General features: G+C 44.0%; 1 protein-coding gene across 4 annotated transcripts in view; it reads right to left on the reverse strand.

The window, feature by feature from the left end:
- CNNM2 (cyclin and CBS domain divalent metal cation transport mediator 2) overlaps window positions 1-19115 on the reverse strand; it is a 127164-nt gene that overhangs the window by 7340 nt on the left and 100709 nt on the right. Inside the window, exons 3-7 of one of the 4 annotated variants that reach the window (XM_075504630.1) lie at window positions 13660-13797; window positions 11378-11547; window positions 7898-7991; window positions 5344-5409; window positions 1360-1544 (exon numbers count right to left, since the gene is read on the reverse strand). In XM_075504630.1, the coding sequence (XP_075360745.1) occupies window positions 1360-1544; window positions 5344-5409; window positions 7898-7991; window positions 11378-11547; window positions 13660-13797 (653 nt within the window). Of the gene's footprint in view, window positions 1-1359; window positions 1545-5343; window positions 5410-7897; window positions 7992-11377; window positions 11548-13425; window positions 13491-13659; window positions 13798-19115 lie in introns of those variants that run through there. The other 3 variants (XM_075504632.1, XM_075504631.1, XR_012776138.1) reach the window with 3 other exon arrangements.

A 19115-nucleotide genomic window follows, 5' to 3' on the forward strand; every position in this document is an offset into this window, starting at 1 on the left:
CAAAATCCAAACATGCACAAGCAGGTCACAACCCTGGTTTACAAGGTGTTAATTGAATAAATGCCCACATGGCACAGTGAAAACACTAATGTTGAGTACTCTGTCCTATGTGTAAAGCAGAGTGATGCAAAAGAGGTGTGCAAGTCTGATTGCAGAGACACCAGACAGTTTAGCATTCATTAGCCTCAGTATGAACACAGTGAGAGTTGGAAGGACTCCACATAAACCAGCATAAGATGAGCAGCTGCTCTGTACAGCAGATTAGCCATTGAAATCTGTACTGAGAATCACTTGCCCAGTGATAATATTTACTGATCTAAACCTTGAAGGCTTGAACCATCGACCAGTACACTTGCATCTGTCAAGTTTTGAATGCAAGACTGTACTTTCCTTTTAAAATTTGGCTACAGAATAATAGATTTAGCGTTCTAGTATTTCTACTCTATTCCACATTCTGAATTAACTATTAAATATTGAATTTGAATATTGAATATTGAATATTATTGAATTAAATATTGAATATTGAATATTAACTATTAAATATTGAACTAATTAATATTGAATTAACTTTGACAGAAGTTGAGTTCACAAATCATTTGAGCTGCATACAAAGAAACTGTGAACGTGCACTTAATTTAAGAACAGCATCAAGGTCAACTTCTGGCCATGGGACGTCAGCTTCCCCGGACTCCCAGCTGGGCTGGAATTGCTGCCAGCATTAGCTGTTCCTCAGCTTAGCTATATTTCCTATCCCACAGGACTCGCACACATTTCAGCGTGGGATGCACCATGCTGGGGGACAGAGCTGCATTCATGCAGCAACTCACTGGTAGTATGAGACATGAGCCTAACATGTGAAGTTAAGATAAAGAGAAATGTCCAAGACTTCTCCAAGCAGAAGAAGGATGACAAGTCGGAAAGTAAGATCAAGAACCCCAAACTGAAACCAAAATCAAAAGTGAATAAAAACTGCAACCAGCAGAACGTTTCATCCTTTAGAAAAGGACGCTGTCTGATAATGAAGGATCTCCATTTCAGATGGCTCCAAAGGCTTCACAAGGATACATCTTTCATTACTAAAAGCAGAGAGAGGTTATTTTCTACAATCTTTCCTCAAGGGACCTGAAATCCAGAAACTTATGTGACCAATCTACTTACAATCCTAAATGAGAGGAACAGTGAAGACAAATCAATGGACAGCAGATATTGGGAAAAAGTAATTTAAAGTGATTTTTAAATGGCTGCTTTCGTAATCTTATTTACTCACAGAGCAATCTAGAGGGACCTCCCTTCCCCAGCCTCTCCATTCTACCAGCCAAGCCCAGCTTCCCAGCGGGGCCTTTCCAGCTTTTTTCCTACCTTGACAAACTGAATGTCTGTGAGTGCTTTCACTGAGTAGTCCGGAACATACACTTGGAGGAAAGACGCGTTCAGCTGGTTGTTGCTGCTCCCTAACGTTGGTGTTACTGCATCAATGCGATCACTTCGGTTTAAAGAGTCTGAGTGATTCAAGCCGCAGGGCCGAGGTGGAGACTTGTTTTCAGCTGAGAAATGGGCAAGAGCAAGAGATTTCTTAAATCAAGTAGAAAACATTTAAAGTCACCAGTTTCAAAGGGACATAATAAATTGCGATGCAGCACAAAAGAACTGCAAATACTTAATCCACTCATAACTAGACATGCAGCTAAACAACCAAATTACCCTGAAAAAGAGTACATTTTGAGTCCAGAGCTGGTAGCTGACATCACTGAGTGTGCCTTAAACAAACCTGGTTTTGTTTATGCTGCAATGGACATGCCCGGTGCACAGTTGGTCACAGTGCTTCAGCTGATGAGTGGTAACCACCAGAGAAAGGTAACTTCCCAAGGCTCCCTTACAGGAGCTCTTGATAGTCAGACCATGCTTAATCGATCTTTTTCTTCCTTGATTTATAATTGTAACTCCATACCAGACCTTTCACCAACAGTCAGTCCCAGCTAACCCTTACCCCTTTTTATTCCACCCGGTACCGACACATGCCTTGTTCCCCGAGTTGGAGCAGACATTTTCAAAATCATAAGAGTGATTGAATCCTCAGTGGACCAGAGCGCAGTCCACTTGATGGTTACCTCAACGTTTCCTCTAGTACCTCCCAGTGCTTGAAGGGGCAAAAACTCCATGAAGGAGAACAAGCTCCATGTGGTACCTGTCAGCCAGCAAAACAGGGAAAAGAGTCCATGCTACAGATAAAAATCTGTGCCCAGGAAAGGAGTAAACTAGAGACATCATTTTCCATCACTGGCCTTTAAGCATTGCAGGGTTTCACTTGAAAACCTCACAGCTGTCCCCTGCAAGTGTGCTTGCCACAGTTTATCTCAAGTAAACGTGCTTTCAGGAGGCCACAGACATTTTGCATCCCTAGCTTCCACCCACACAGTGACCCAGAAGACAGGAGGGCAGAAATTCATCCCAAGCCCTCCTGCAGATGGGCTTCTCCCTGGGTGCACACACAGTACATACTGATCAAAGAGCTGTCTTTGGGACTGGTGAATTTTTGGATCTTAGTGCACTTAAATTCCATTCAGCCAGCCCAAACTGAAACTTGATGTAAGCTATGCTACTCACCATGTGACCCCCATTCTCAGCTGAAAGATCATTTTCATATAGTCTTATGATACAAAGCCTCTTCGAGCAAATCAGCAACAGTATCCTTGCAAGCTTTACAAATTCTTTTTTGAAGACTTTTCTATATAAACTTATTTCTAAAAAAAAAGCTCCCTAAAATTCAACCCTACCTCTTAATCACCGTAAATTTAATCTCTTCTTGCCCAAATGACACAGCCTGTTCTACAACTCTGCATCCAGCCTTTCCTAAACCTAACACTTTAGATACTTCTAGATGCATGGCAGAATTGCCCTGTTTTTTATTTCCCACTTGAAATCCCTCTGACGTTGTCTTTCCTTCAATTTCAGAAAAGGGAACAGAAAAACACAGGTTCTGTCAACTTGGCAATTTTTCTGCCATTTCTGCACTATGGAATTAGTGTGGGTCCCTGTGGCAACACCAAGTACAGGCTTAGGGGCAAGCACTCAGAGCCCTCCAAGGTTTTTCTCCATACCAACTTGCCATCTTGAAAGCCACAACAGGCTGTAATAACTGCTGCCAGGAGCCAAGCCTCTATCTGCACACAGGGCTTGATGCTGTAATTCGCACTGAAGAGCAAGGAACTGCGAAGGCTGAGTGAATTTGTCCTGTCTTTCCCACCTGCATACACAAAATACGGCTGTGTGTGACAAGAACAGCATCAAAGCTGCCCGGGATAAAGGTTTCCATCTGGAACAGCTTTACACTAGCGTGACTTGTATCTGCCCTTTCTTTTCACCAGGGGTCTTATAGTACATTACTAATAAAAAACAAAGAAGGACAGAGAGCAACATGACAAAGCATATATTAAAAAAAACCCAACCAAACAAACAAAAAAAAAACCACAAAAAAGGAACAGGTGAAACGAAAGGACAGAACAAAGAAGTACAAGTACTAAAAATCTGAGGGAAAGGACATCACTTCTGGACCACGTACAAGTCAGGGAGGGAGAAGAGAAGTTAATGAAGAAGGAAGGATACAGAGAGGGCAGACGACAGAAGAATACCAGGCAGGTCCGTGTTTGCAGAACAGCACCCTGCCAGCCCCCTAGCAGGCCAGCCCACATCTGGACAGATCTTTTCTACCCAGGTTTTCCCATACTCCTCACCTTCCTATACAGGGGATAAAGAGCACAAACCACAAGATAAACATCAGTACAACTGTATTATGAATTTGGGGTTAAACAACAGGATCCTTTCCAGAAGGACCCAGTAGGAGACACAAATTTCATCAAAACTGGTACCACATTGTCATAGTGACCAGGCTTACCACATCAGTTCCTTTCAAAGGAGATTCTTCCCATTATCATTTTCCATTATTGTGGTTTTTTTTTTTTTTTAAATTGGGGAAAAAGCTAGGAAAATATGCTTGGCATTTATATTGGAAACAACTTGCATGTGCAAAGCGTACACTTATTTGTAGCAAGGAAAAGGAAAAAAAAAAAAAGAAGACCTGGAAAAACAAATGAGCCAAGCTAAAAAAGATAATCAAAGCCTCTGAGCTTAAAATAAAGCCATCAGGTACTTTAATTAAAGAAAGATTAAACTTCTCCCCCTTCTTTGAAGTTTAGCAGCAGGAAACTTTAACAGGGCAGGAAAAAAATCCCCTGCAGGGCAACAACCTGTAGTTTGTTTGGAATGTGCATGAGACTAATTTAAGGACTGATGGTGAAATAGATTCTCAAAAGTGCAAAAAGAAGAGAGGGAAAATACAGGAAGCAGAAGATGAAAGTTTATGAAACGCATGATATGTATTAATGTTTAGGAGATGTTTCACTTAAATATGCATATCATTATCTCGTTTGCTTTTAGGTCTAGGGAAAGACATTGCATCCAAAAAAGAAAACTTCCTTTTGAAGAAATATGTTCACTGTGGCCCAAACTATTTTAAGATTCTGCTCTTCCTACAGACTTCCTTGATGGGTTTCCATTTTTCTCAACTACTCAGTGTCTGCAAAGCTCAGTTCTTGAGCCTTCCCAATTTTAAACCACTCAACCACATCTCAGAGCTCTTTTTGGCCCAATTTGTTCCCTCCTTGGTCTCTGCTCTCCAAAGGGATTTCTGTGTCAGTCAACTTGGTTATTCAGCAAGGAAAAGTCTTAAGCAAAATGGGAACCAGAAAACCCCACAGGAGGTCCCACAACCTTCTTGCACATTCCATTGCAAATCTGTCCACTCAGTAAATCACTGTGCTGGTCCATGGCATTAACCTCACCGAGAGAAAGCTCAAAGCTTTTGAGGAATTGAAATGGCCGGACTATATACAAACCATAGAATTTACCCGTATGAGAATATAAGAATTCTTTCATTAAAGAAGTTCTCCTTTTATGGCAGTTTAGCAGCAGACATTCTCCTCTGCCAAATGCATTTTCTTCAGAAATTTTTAAGCCTCAGCTTGGGGAAGAATACCTTCTTTTAAAAAATCTCCCCCCCCCCCCCCCCCTAATTTTCCACCAGCGTACATATGAGAAACAAGAACAAGCACACATTACCAAAGACATTTTCTTCAACATGTTTTTAGTTCTTCCCATTTTTATGACTCTGTCTTGTTGCTACCAGTTACCATAAACGAAAGTTCAGGATACCTACCTGCGAGGCATAACTCTCTGCTGTACTTCTCCCTAACGAGCAAAGGGGTCAGATAAATACAGACTGCAGCTGAGTTTTTATGGCATCAGGGCAGTCACAAGAATGGTGAAAATAGAAGCATGCGGATTTACCTGGAGAACCTGCTGCTAACAACTCTGTTCTGCTGACAACAAAGGTACGAGACAGGGACAAGGGAACTAGAAGAGGGAGAGAAAAAGGATGAGATCACGACCAGAAAGGCAGCAGCTATCCACACTCGACAGGGGAAGGAGCCAGTTCACACACTGAAGAACTAAAACCAAAAGTGCAAATCAACTGTGAAAAAGTAAAGGGTTAAAACAAAAGCAAAACCAAAAAAGACAATTAAACAATTTTAGGAATAAACCAAGAAACAAGCCTAAAGAATTACACTGAATTGAACAATTTTCACTTGCTAATTTGAATGGTTATCCGGCACAGAACAGTCCATCAAGGTACACTCAGTTTTAAATAGTTCAAAAGGAGCAGTGGTGCCCACTCCAGTCTGGAAGGCAAAGAGTTAAAACAAGCCAGAAAGCTTTCATGGGTGCTGTTCCTTATGGGAGTCAGACAAAAATAGAAATAAAACCAAAGGACACTTCATAGTTCTTCATGTTTTCAGTAAAATGTCAAGCAAGGCTGTGATTCTCCAAGTGCATCCCTGTCAGGATGGGTACCGTCCTGCTCACCATTACTGCAAATCCCTCCTCAGCCGTACTTAAAGAAAAAAGCTCCACGTTCTTGCTGGGGTTTTTTTTGGTTTTGGGTTTTTGTTTTGGGTTCGGTTTTGTTGGGGGTTTTTTGTTTGTTTGTTTGTTTTTCTGTTTGTTTGTTTTGGTTTTTTTTAATGCTTTGCTCTCCTGTTACTGACTTCACATTCCAGGTGGGGAGAGCAGGCAGATGAAGTCTAATTAGGACACACAGAAGAGCAGGAGTTTTCTCTTGTTCTGCAACAACTTATACTTTCACTATGCTTTCCTGCCTACACAGAGCAACAGGAATTTATTTTTATGAGCTCACCTTAACAGAAATCTCAGGATGCTGCAAGACATCAGAAAACAAATTCTCTAAAACCTGGAGGGAAAGCCAGCAAAATGAGGGGTTTGCTACTGGTAAAAGCCAAGCAGTCGAAGGTAAAGAAATCCAAAGCTGGCCAAGATTTATTTAAAATAGTGTATATCCTTAAGTTTGACATGACAAAATCCAGGATGGATTTCAGGGCATGCGAAGAGGAGATCATTTGACCTCACAGGACTTGGGGTAACTGGCATGGTTGTGGAGAGCGTTAGCAACACAAAAAAAAACCCAAAAACCACCCACATGAAAATATTCAAACTGAACAATGCTGGCAAAACAGAGATGCCACAAGTGATTTCCAAGTGTAGGTCTGGTAGGAGAAGTGACCATGCCTAACCCAGCTCCGTGCCTGGCCCGCATTGCAAAAGCTGAGCTGCAAAGCTGAGGGTATGATGCAGTTGTACACACGTGTGTATCACGATTCCTCGTGAACACGACTGCTATCGCCCAGATAAAATCCACCCAGTGCTCTGCACACTTTCAAATCTGTCAAGCCTCAAAAGGTATAAGCTAGACTGATCGAATTAAAGTGCACATAATTAAGGAAGAGTTAGTCTTGCCTGTAAAAGTGACCTCACGCATCCAAGAGAACTGCTGTTGTCTGTAGAGTTTAATAAAGCTATATTCATAACTTACAAAATAATTTTCATTCCAGCACCGTTCACTAATGTACATACACATAGGTACACATACGTAAAGGGAGTGCTCATAAGTGTACAATTAAAACAAGCTGCCTCTCAAGCAGAACATAAACCCTGCTGCGACAGGAGGACCCAATTTCAGCGTGACAAACATCTCCCCCTGCAGCTGAACAAGTGGCTTTGGGTCAGCAGACAGCCAACGCCAGCACCAGCACCCCAGCTCCCCCCAACGGGGCTGTGGATTCCCAGTTGAGGTCGAGATCTTAGCGGTGACACTGCTGGCACCAAAATACATCACCAAATGTTGAAATACAGCACTGGAGCCTACTCTTGGTGGATTATAAGACAATCCCCCAACCTGCGCCTGTGAGCTGGTGGCTTGTGTGGCTACCGCTTGTGTGCCGGGAACTGGCTCACACCTGGCCCTCAGACACCAGCTCTGCCCCCTTGCCGATTTCTTGGTTATGTTTCCACACAAGCTGCCAGAAGCAATCGCTTTTCTTGCACCGCTGCCCTCCTTTTCCTCTAGACGGCTTTAGAAACAAGACTGGTAAAGTGAACCATCCCCAACTAAGCGGGCGTTGGTACTTTGCACCACTAGATGTCCCTCTGCCACTAATTATTTATTCCCATTAATTCAATCCCTGTTACCCTACCGTGAGCAAAACTACAAAGCTGTCCTCCAGTACCAAACACATCACTCGCTAAGGCCAACACTCGCATCCTCCGGGAGCTGGCAAACGGCTGCCAGCTGCTGGGTTTCAGAGTCAGAGCTGCCACCGGCCCGGTCCCCTCCCGGGGACGCTGTGCCAGGCAGGCAGTGTCGCTGGCAAGGAGGTATCCTTTACATCAGCCCCACGGACACGGCGCAGCCTCCTCCTGCCGCACTCACAGGACAGGCAGGCTTGTGCAGGAGCACATTCCAGAAGCAGAAGGTAAGAGGACATACCTGGCGATGCTGTGAGGGCCATCACCCCATAGTAGGAAAAAGCACCAGCTTCAAACTTCATCCCCTCTTTCCCAGCCTCCACTTCCACTTTCCCCTGTTAAGGAAAAGGAGAGAGAGCTGCAATTAAAAGGGACCGTAGGTCTCGAGACACAAGACCAGACTTGAGCCCTGAAAGCTAGTTTTGCCTGACATTCCTAAGCAGTGTCATGGTCCCTGGGGTTTGTAACGGTGCCTGAAAAGGGACAGACCTTGGAGGGCAACACGCTCTTGTACCCTGAGCTATCCTGGTCTTTGGTGCCCTGTGGCCAGCATAAGTCCCTGCAGAGGAGCGGGATCACCACAGCACTTTGGGGTGGTACTATTGCCCTGCTCCAAGCGCTGCCAGGCTGCTCTCCCTCAATGCAGAGTGAAAAAATACTCCCCCAGTATCACAACAAGCTTACACGTAGCACAGTCATCTGGGGCCTTGAGACACCTAGACATTTTGGGCCGCAGCTCACATTCACACGAAGAGTCCCCTCTAACACAAACATAGGAAAGGGAGATGGGGGACAATCCGCGAGGAGGCTGTCTGCCTTCACCGATGAGATTCCCACAGAAACAAAGCCCTTATTCCTGAAGGAGCAGTCTTGGCGCTACTTTGGTTTTTCTTGGTTTCTAGCAGTTTTACATATTCCAGCACCCTTAACTTAAGATCCTGCTCTTTCGCAAGGTCTTGCTTAGAAGGACCCTCAGTGCTTCCCGAGCTGTACAAAACCACACTACCACACAAGTGCACCCGTTTCTGATGTGGGCTGAACCAAAAGTTTAACATCATGTCCTACAGAGGACTCTAGAACAGAACCCACCATATCAAACATAGCTGTAAACACCCCAGTTACTTTGGTACACAAGTAGCCAAAAATAACTGGCTTCTTAGTGGGGCCTGGTTTTCATATCCATCCATCCTTACTGGTACTGCACTGAGAGTTACCGCACACCACTGCAGACACAAGAAATCTCATGCAGTTTTCAGGCTGAACTACACAAAGGTTGGGATTTCAGGCAAACAACGTAATTACCTGCAATGCTTTCCCTCTGGCTAGGCTGGAAAGGGCAGGCAGACTGCCCGTCCCATGCGTACTAAGTAGACTGAACATCAACTAGACACAATCAGGTCAAAATGAGTCCAAAAGGTAGATTTTATTTCTATATGTTTATTTCATTAAGAACCATTTAAAATAAATAATCATGACTTTAACTTTATAGTACTGTACTGGGGCAGAAAAACGTGGAAGTGAACTCAACTTGCATGAGCCCTGGTACCAAGTCAGTTTGTCTAACTGTCCCAGATGAGGAAAACCACAAAATCTACCTAGCAGGAAGAGAGCGCCTAGCTCACAAATCCACTTTCCTGCTATCACAAGCAACGACTTCATATAATCCCTTTTAAAACCAATTTCACTCCACAACACAAATAAGTAGCTTATTTGTTCATTATAAGCCTTCCAAAAGGTACAATTTCATCACCCAGGCAAAGACTGGTTATGAACAGAGCTCTCAACCTACTTACTGCTAGTAGTTATTCACCAGCCAAGACCAGGTCTCCAAAATACATACGCAACTGGGCTTTGATCTTCATATACAGTCAGTCTGGAGTTAGTAGCTAAATACAAACCGGTAATTAGTAGTAGGAGTTGAGTTTCAGTTCCAAGACCATTGCTCTATCAGCACACGCAGCACCTCCAAGCTTCTCAGTGGTGGCCATATGAAGACCAGGCATGCTTGGCATAGTCACAGCAGCTGAAAAGCCGTTAAGAATTCCCCATGCATGCTATTAGATGTGTTCTGCCCTGTTTAAATGCATGCACATGTGGTTTCTGGTTTTCCACTGTTTAATGTTCTAACAGGAAATTTGAAAAAACACCATGACAAAAACAAATCTCAAACTGCTACAGAAGAACTTCCCATTAGATAAGAGAAAAGCTGTTGCAAACAGGTGACATTCCAGCTAAAACAGTAACTCTACAGAAATTAAATTGGTAAATTTAATGCACAGAATATACATTTAATTGTGTTCTGGCATGTGTTTACTGTGAAGGCATTCTTGGTCTCTCGACATGAGAGAATAAATCCAGGTCCATTTAAGTAACAGAAGAGGATTATTTATCCCCTCTTGATCCTTGCAGAACCAACCTTGTTACCATTTTTATAGTATGTACCTACTGCAAGACTCACTTCTCCAAATACATTATAGAGCTAGCACATTATGTTTACTAAATGTTTATTGATTGAAGAAGAGCTCAGAAAGAACTGGTTGTTCTTTTGTATCACCTATGTCCTCCATTTACATCTTAGCAGCATTACCTCATTCGGGAGCATTAGCTTGCCTCTGGAATATTTCAGATTGCAACAATTCAGCACATAAGAAAGAGCAGTTAAAGAGCTACCAGTGGCTCCTCAAACCCTTGAAAAAAATGATCCTTTTTAAAAAGAGAATTACGTTGAATCCAGAATATCATATTCCAGTGGTTTCTTAATTGTTTATCACTGACAGTGTTTAAAACCCCCTCCCCCCCTTTTTTTTAAGGCCATGTTAAGGAAGATTTCAAGCCCTGTGTTACAACTTTAGCTATGATGCTTGTGTTTCTATAACCAAAACTGATTTCAATTATGCAGGACAGAAACATAAGCACCTTTCCAGCAAAATCTCTCTTAAAGGACTGTTTCTGCACAAACGGTGCTAGATGGAAGCTAAGCTTCTGCATAAAGCTTTACCCAGCCATTCAAGCATTCCTGTCAAGTAACAAAACCTGGGAGATATCAGCAATCCTGTACAGAACAAGCAGACAACAGTCCTTCCACACCACCTAGGGCTCCAATCTAAAAACCACCCAAATGCAGCAATCTTGGGGTAGGGCGAGTGCTTGGATGACAGGGTGCCCAGGAACCGCAGGGGATGTGGCAGGAGTTGGCATCGGTTCAGTAGATGGCACAATGCTCCCACTGAACCCTGCGCTTCTCACACCACCAAAGGTACAGACTTCAAAATTGCACAGAAAAACATCATTTCTCTAAACTGTCAAATTCCCCATGCCTCCTTTTGCAGAGGGAAAAAACGCATTAGAGAAAGCATCCTGTCCAAACTCCTATGACATGCCATTTTTTGCACCCCTATTTTCCAAGCAATGCCAGCTGTACACAGGAATTCCTTTGCATCGCCTATCCTAGTGATACCTAAAGCATAAGTAACTTTCAACGGATGACTGGAAGCGGGAAGTGCTGTCTACCCATCCCAACTGCTTTAACTGAAGCTGAAAGCAGCTGAGTGAGCTCGTCAGGGTTGGCAAGGTCATAAAGGAGGCAGAAGCAGTTCCCAGGAGCCATAGTTCCATTCCCATGTTTGAAAGAAGACAAACTTCAACAACTGGAAGAGGTATAGAGAGGGATATGTCAGGAGATGAAGGACTTTGTACATATCTACATAATCACATGTCTGACCTGTAAAATGAGAACAAAGTAGTCGACAGGCTTGTTTCGCTGGTAGAGGTAGTGTTCTGGGGCTTTCTTGTTCTTCTCATCGTATTTCAGCTCCTGGATGACGTTGGGATGTTTTAGCAGCCTGAGAAGAATCTTCTCTGACATCTGGGATGGACCAAATGCTTCTACTTCTATAACACAAGATACAACTTGGCATTACACTTCATATGCCTGGCAAGAAGTTAGCAATACTCGTTAATAAGCATTTGCCTATAAAAGACACACAGATGCAGGGAGATCCATTATGGAATTGCAGGCTTCCTGTCTTTTGAGACTGTTAGATTTGTGAGGGGGGGAAAAAAAAAAAAGGAATGCCCCAACTTTCATTACTGATGTATTTTTCAAATCAACAAAAAAACATGTCTTCATCTGAAAGGGAGAAGAAAAAGGCAGTCTTGCCCTCTTGAGAGTTCAGAGTCACAGTTGTATAGGCTCACTGGAGAGTTGTATAAATGGAAGAGCTTTACAATTGGGGCACAGAGAACCTTTGAATTTGTATTTTCCTTCCTCAAAAGGTATTAAAGTTACTGCATTTATTGTGCTTTTTTCAAAAAAAAAAAAAATCACTGTTTGGGGCCTAGAAAGTTGCTCTAGATAGGTGTTCTACATAAATCAAAGACACAATTGGGGCTACCATGGTTCATATGAGAAGAGTTACTCAAAGTGAGAGACAGTGCAGGTCAGTTCAAACCATGTGGGATTAATGCCTGACACACAGAACACATCCCCTATCCACTTGCTCTTCAGTGTTCCCAACAGGAGCTGTTTGAAGCGGAAAAGCTCATCCTTGTGTGGGAGAGTTAAGCCAGGGAGGTCGAGATTTACACATGCAAACTGATAAGCTTTCCTAACACCTCATTTCAGAACAGGACTGTTAATGACCCAGTACCTTTCATCCGCTAAAGATACTATTCTCAATTTAGAACAGAGAAACCAAAAATGTAGCTTTCATCTTATTTAGCAGTGGCTTCACAGACAGACCTGGATTTAAGCTACACAATCCTTTCATCCACAAAGCAAGTAGAGAAGCAGCACTGTAAGACTATGTCTGTTGAGCAGGTGTTTAGGGAACTCCATCAAGTCTTGTGCCACTACATGAACAACGCCTTGCTTGCTGTTAAATCCGCATCTTCCTGTTGAACTGCTTCCTTTCACCAAGGACATGCTCACGTGCACATGAGCCGTAGGAGTCCAAGCCTTTTAAGGAATTACTGCCCCTCAGCTGAGATGTGATAACTGATCACGTACATGTTTCTTTCAAGTCACAGAGGCAAAATAAAACATGAAGGCAGACTAGGAGCATCTAGGCAGGCAGTTACTGCATCTTAGAGGAGGGGAAGTACTAATTTCCAAGTGGAGCTGGCAAACTTGAGACAAAACAACTTTATCATTTTCAACCCATGAATATATGTTGAACATAGCAGTGAAAGACGCCCGTCTGAAAGGCCTGCATGTGAGAAGTCTTTATATGTCAAAGAGAGACAGCACGAGCAATAGGAAGGTATGTTTTCCACAAGCTCTCCTGTTAACAGGTCTTATCTCTGAGGTGAAGGGACCAACTTTACGACGAAAGGCAATATCAGCTGTAAGAAACCATTCAAGGCCCTGGCCTCTCTGCCAGACTGCCCACCCAAGGGCTAAAACATCAAGGTGTTCTGGGATGGAGACAACTGTCCTCTGAAACCTGAAGTCATCAGCGGAGGTCACACAAGCCAGCCAGAAATCCATTTTAAAAAGTACAGTTCAACCGCCTGCGCAGTCTGCATTAAAGTGTCAGGAGAGTTTTTCACTTGGAGTCAAAAAGTCTCATGGAACAGGTTTAGACCTTCCTGCAAAAAGTCCAGCATCTCTTTCTGGAGAAGGCGCCAGAGTGCAATTACAGTCAGCTGGCCAGTGGTATCGAGTCCTCTTTGGTTTGTTCCCTGAGCTCTTCCTAATGGGGTGTACTTGCTAGTCGTTAATCTGACGGACTCTAGACATGCAGTGCGGCACTTGGCATTCATCCTTACCTTTCAGACCAATTTAAAGTTACTGGTCCACCCCTGGTAAATGTCTCAGAGGGTTCATGCCGACACTGAACACAGGAGAGGAGAGAATTTAAAAAGAAAAACACAACAGTGGCATTATTTGTCACCCCACAATCCAGCCTCCCTTCCCGCCTGCACTGTCCCACCCACCTCACCGGCCTTTGCTGACAAACTGCCTCCGAGGCTCTGGCACGATCGCAAAAAAAGATAACTTGCCTGTTGCCAGGAACCGGTGCATTGCCAGGAGGAGCTGCGGTGATATTTTAACCTTCATCTCGCTGTCTGTCTGCTTGAAGGCAGAGAAGTCCTGCTTCCTGTCCCGATGAGCTACTTTCTTTTTCGTCTTGTTATCAGCTGGGGAAGGGAGGGTGGGAAAAGAAAGGAAGGAAGCGATTTCTGTTAGAACGGGGTTCAACACGAACCGCGCTGGATGGAGTCAGCCAGGACGGCCACCCAGAGCACAGGGTGCAGACAAACCCCTACGGCAGTACATGCAAAGCCCTGCTCATCGGCACGCAGCACAAACCAGCAACAACCAGTGAGCTGTGCTGTGGGCTCGTCTGGCCGTGAGCCCCTGTCCTGCAGAGCCAGGCACCCACGGTCTCTGTCACTTCACTATCACCTCAATGGGGGGAAAGTCTCTGCTTGCAAACTTCTAATTGCAGAGCGGCTCTGCATATTACACAAGGTGCGTGCGCATTTCTAGGTGGGGAGGAGGAGCCCTGCTCAGTGTTACTTATGATCAAAAGGTGTTGTTCTACAAGAATATCTGTGATAGCTACGTTTTTCATATACATTCCTTAGAAAATTCCCAGCAAGTACATAGACTAAATATACAATTACTTATTTCTTATGCTGTACCACGGCTTCACTGACTCTTCACAGCTTTGGCAAAATCCGCATGCCTTTGGTCCAAGTAACTCCCAATGTCTAGTGTATGCAGTTTCTTTTGTCCTGTCCAAACTTCAGCAAAGGCTGGCAAGGTGTACAGCCTGGAGGTAGGAATCTCTGGCCACTTTATAGGCACTGAAGCCAGAATGAAGCATAGAGTAGTTTCAGGAGTTCAGATATGGGAATTCACCTGCCTGTGATCCTGGACTCCTGTCCTTTATTCAGCTAAATACTTGCCACTTGGGTCGTCTGTGTCTTAAAACAGGCTCTGTGGTGGGGAATCCCCATTTGTAAAAGACAACGTGAAAGCTGGAGTTGCAAAAGCACAAACAACCCACCTATTATCACCCACCCGCTGAGCTAATCTGTTAAAACATCTGGGAAACCAGGTAAGCAGAGAGCATGTTGGTGTATGGTATACATCAATTCCAGGGAGAAGAGGTCTCTGCTCAGATGGCAGGGTCTTACTCTTCTCTGCTGACACGGTGCGTAAGGTGGCATTGGCTATAAGCAGCAGAATGCTGTCAGACAGCTCCGAGCTCCACCGTGCATTGCAGGAAACCCAAGTCCTGAGGCAATTACTGTTAGCTCCTCAGACCTGAGGCACGGCTCAGGTTCTAGGGCCTTAGTGAGGAAAGATACTGAAAACACTATACCTACTTGTCTATCAGACCCCTAGTCACTGGTTTAAAATGATTGGACTTTTGAGGGACCACAGGCAGTTCTGGTACATTGATTCACTGCAGAAAATTCAGGCAAGCACACAAAGAGGTGTAGGTGAAGCTAACACTGTGGAACCTCACGCATACTCCCAGGTAGCTGTTGCCAGATTTTGGGTTATGCATGCAAAGATGATTAAAGTGATATACCATAGCAAGGAAGCCACTGAGATCTGGAGTCCTGTAGGTGTCCAAATATATGCTACAAAGTACATAAGGCTCAGAGCGGTTGAGTTTGGGGCTTGGAAATGCACAATACCGGTAATTAACAGATTTCTAGAAAGATTTTCCCAAGTCACCTAGCCTTTTAGATACAAATACATTTAGATCCTGAACTTCCCATGGACAAGCCTCCACTATAGGACTATCACAGACTCAACAAGCAATACTGTACTGATAGTAATGTATCTACTCTAGATATCTAAAGCTCATTCTGTGAGCAGTGCAAATCAGAAAATTTGAGATACTTGTTCCCAAGCATAGGGAGAAGAACGATGATGACCCATGCCCTTTTTCTTCTTTGAAACCAGAAGTCTCTTACCCTAGTAGTACTTTACCCAGGACCTGGACTACATCAGGGACTGCAGTTTCTCTTCCAAAAGCAGGAATAGAAACCACCCAAGGGAGTGGTTACAGACTAAAAACAATCCCAGCTTTAGGAATATAGTCTGAGACAGACCTTATCTGTACTTGCAGTTAAAAGAAAGATGGATATCAAAGCAACAGAAAGTGAACAGGAGAAAAGTCTCCCAGAAGCTCTCACTAGGTCCTACCTCTTGTAAGAGGTAAGAAGAACAGAAACTGTGCTTTTTCTGAAAAGCTCAGAGAATGCTATTTTTTACAATGCTGTGGCTGAGATGCTTTCTCACAAGGAGCGCCATCATTGCTCTCTACAGGGAGGCAAAAATCACCACAAGTACCAGTTTTGGCCCTGGGACAGGGAAACATCTCTTCAGCAGGGCAGTAAAGCATCTCTGTATTTCTCCTGTGAATGAGCTGTACCACCGCAGGCTTCACACTGCACTTCTGGTACCTGAAAACAGGGCCAGCATCACACCATGGGAGGATGCCTTAGATCTTTCCATCTGTATCAGTCATCAAGGTGAGAGACCCAGACTCTTAATCAAATAATGGGTGATTTCAACTCTTCCTACTGTTTCCTTGGCAGGTTGTCCAGAAACCTTCCCCCAAGAAAAATGTTACACAGTGAGAGCAGAGCCATATGGCTTAAAGCCATTATCTTGGCTTATTTTTGTAAGGGATGGTCTTAATTGTTCTTCACTATCCAAACAACTTCTGAGCTTCTTGTAAGACATAGGAACCAAGGATTGGATGCTGACAGAAGTAACTGAATCTGGACCAGGTACTTCCTGTCTGTCCTTTCTACAATAAGTGAGATGGAGACCTGGGCGCTGAAGTTACCTTGGCATGCTGAAGCGATCTCTGCGTACAGACTGCTGTGACACTGTTTGGTTCTGCAACATGAACAATGTGATGCATGAGGGATACCGTCAGTATAACTTTTGGTGAGATATCAACAAATATTGCAACTATCTTCAGTAGGTTCTGGGAATATTAAGACTCTTCCTTCAAATCAAAGGCAGCAAGGCTGACCGTGAGCTCCTGGGCCGAGGGAGAGAACTCAAGAAGAGCAGGGGTCCAAATACAAGTAAGGTTGTGATCTCTCTTGTAATATTCCTGAACTTCCAGGCCTGATGCAGAACACCACAAATGATTGCATGAATTTCCTTGAAGGAGCCAGTTTCGACTGGAGACAGCTACAGAACAGGGAGTTCAAACCTCAGATCACCCGTTCAGTTGGGTGGGCAGGCAGCAGGCTGACGGGCACTGCAAATGCACCCAGACAACATCCTGGGAAGGTTTTTGTTCTCTTCCTGTGCTCCTTTTTGTCTTTTTGCCTTTAGGACAGAGTAGACATCTGCAGTGAGCTCCAGACAAGAGAATGAGGACAAAAATATTTTATCAAATGGAAGTGTGGTTCTGTCTGACGCACACGAACTGTACAAGGACAGAGACAAGCAACTGCTTGAGATGTGCATCTATCAGATACTCCAGGAAAAGAAAGTACAATTCCCAGAGGACCAGACTCACTGACCCTGCGCCCATGCTCAGCACCAGGATGCCCAGCCCAAAGGCCAGAGTCTCACTCAGCACACACCCCGCGTCCCCCTCTCCCTCATCCCCCCAGTGATGCACACACCCAGGCTGGCAGCCTGTGCCCCACACACTGCACAGGTCTTTTAAAGACTGTGAGTTTCTTCCATTTTAAAAGAAAGGTTTAGGAATTAACTAAGTTAGTTTTGCCAGTTCTTTTTGTCCCTAGCTGGGAAAGCCAGGTTGCCCTATCGCGCATGTTTTGGCAACTGACAAAGTCAGTGGGACTAAACCTGAAGCTCTTAAACAGCCTAAAATAGCTTCCCATAAGGATGCAGCTCTTGCAGCCTACCGGTGCCAGACAGCAGAAGGTTAGCAAGTCCACAGTCTTAATGGTCAACAAGGTAAAAGCATCATTTTCTAAGGGGTGGCAACCACCTTGGTATATCTAAAGATTAGATTCCAGCCACACAAAGCTCTGCTCTCCATGCTCTACACCATGCCAATACCTTGTCAGGTCTTGTCAGACAAATCGGTGTTGCACAACCTTTTCTATGTTGCTACACTTTCACTGGATGACAGTGGAAATACTTATTAGGGCAAACAATTTTTATTCCCATGGCTCCATGGTTTAAATGGGAGAAGTGATACAGAGTTTACTAGCACATATATTTAACATACCTGTTTTGGCAGCTGTTTGGAAATAGGAATGTTTGGGTAAGATGTGGTCTTCCCCTTAGAGAAGTGACTTGCCAAGGCTAAAAAAAAAATCATTAGGTGAAAGCTATTGCAGCTGCAGCAGTGCAGCTCTAAAAAATGTGCCCCATGGCCTGGCACAGAACGTCCCTGCAGCATGGGCTTGCCAGGGGTCATACTCGCTGAGACAGACTGCTGAACAGCATGTGGGTGAGGACGTAAAAATGCAATGTAAGCTGATGCTTACAACCAGACTATTTATCCGCAACATGCAGGACACCTTAACACACCCTTGTGCATGTATTTCATTTGTAGAAAAATCCCAGATTATACATGAGGCAAACCCTCTCTGAATCTGTATGCATGAAAAACAGCAGCACTCCAGTTGCACTAAGGGAATGATTAAACTTGTCTTCAGTTAGAAAGAGCTAAATAAGACAGGCCACCAGTCAAACCCGGGTCAGAATGGTGAACTCCATGTTCCTCAAGCAGATCCGGGGTCCAAGGCCAACGCAGAACATACAGCTTTCTCTCTTGGGCCTCTGAGAAGGTTGAGAAATGCTCTCCCATCATGGCTAGGGCCATGGGAGTGCAGGACAGATTCCTGTAGTGCATCAACCATGAAAAAATGCTCCAACTTTCCAATACTAAGAGCCAAACACACTGACAGCTCTTCATTGTGACACTGGCTGAGACGTAGTCAGAGCCTACCTGTGTCATGACAGAAATCTCTTCTTTCCACCCCACTGGCATCCCCAATACAAAGTCTCATGCTCAGAAGTACTCCATCTATCCAGATATTGATATCAGACATATTTAACAATTTTTCTTGCTCCTATCTTCTCCTTGCTCCCAACATCTCTGCAAGCCATAAGACATAGCAGACTAGAGCAATCTGAAGAAATACCACACGTTTATTGCGCACGCAACCCTCAACAAATTCAGCTGCAGAGCTTCAGCAGTGAGAGCAGCTTTCAACAAAAACTGTAAATATAAAATTGCTTCTACCCTAACACAGTTCAAATGGATTTTCATGGAAACAGCAGAAAGGCACAGCTCCAACACGAAGGTCAGCTATTTCATCAAATTTCAAGTTTCCATCAAAGCAAAACAAAACATTTTTAAAACTTCAGAACAAAGGCGTAACAACACTGCCAAAATTTTTCATAAGGTCTACTTTTAAGTAAACACCTAGCATAGAGCAAATCAGTCCAAAGGTTTCAAGTTGGCTTGGTCTGAGCTGAGCAAGCC

This window comes from Mycteria americana, chromosome 6 (genome assembly GCF_035582795.1).
Source record: "Mycteria americana isolate JAX WOST 10 ecotype Jacksonville Zoo and Gardens chromosome 6, USCA_MyAme_1.0, whole genome shotgun sequence".
NCBI lineage: Eukaryota > Metazoa > Chordata > Aves > Ciconiiformes > Ciconiidae > Mycteria > Mycteria americana.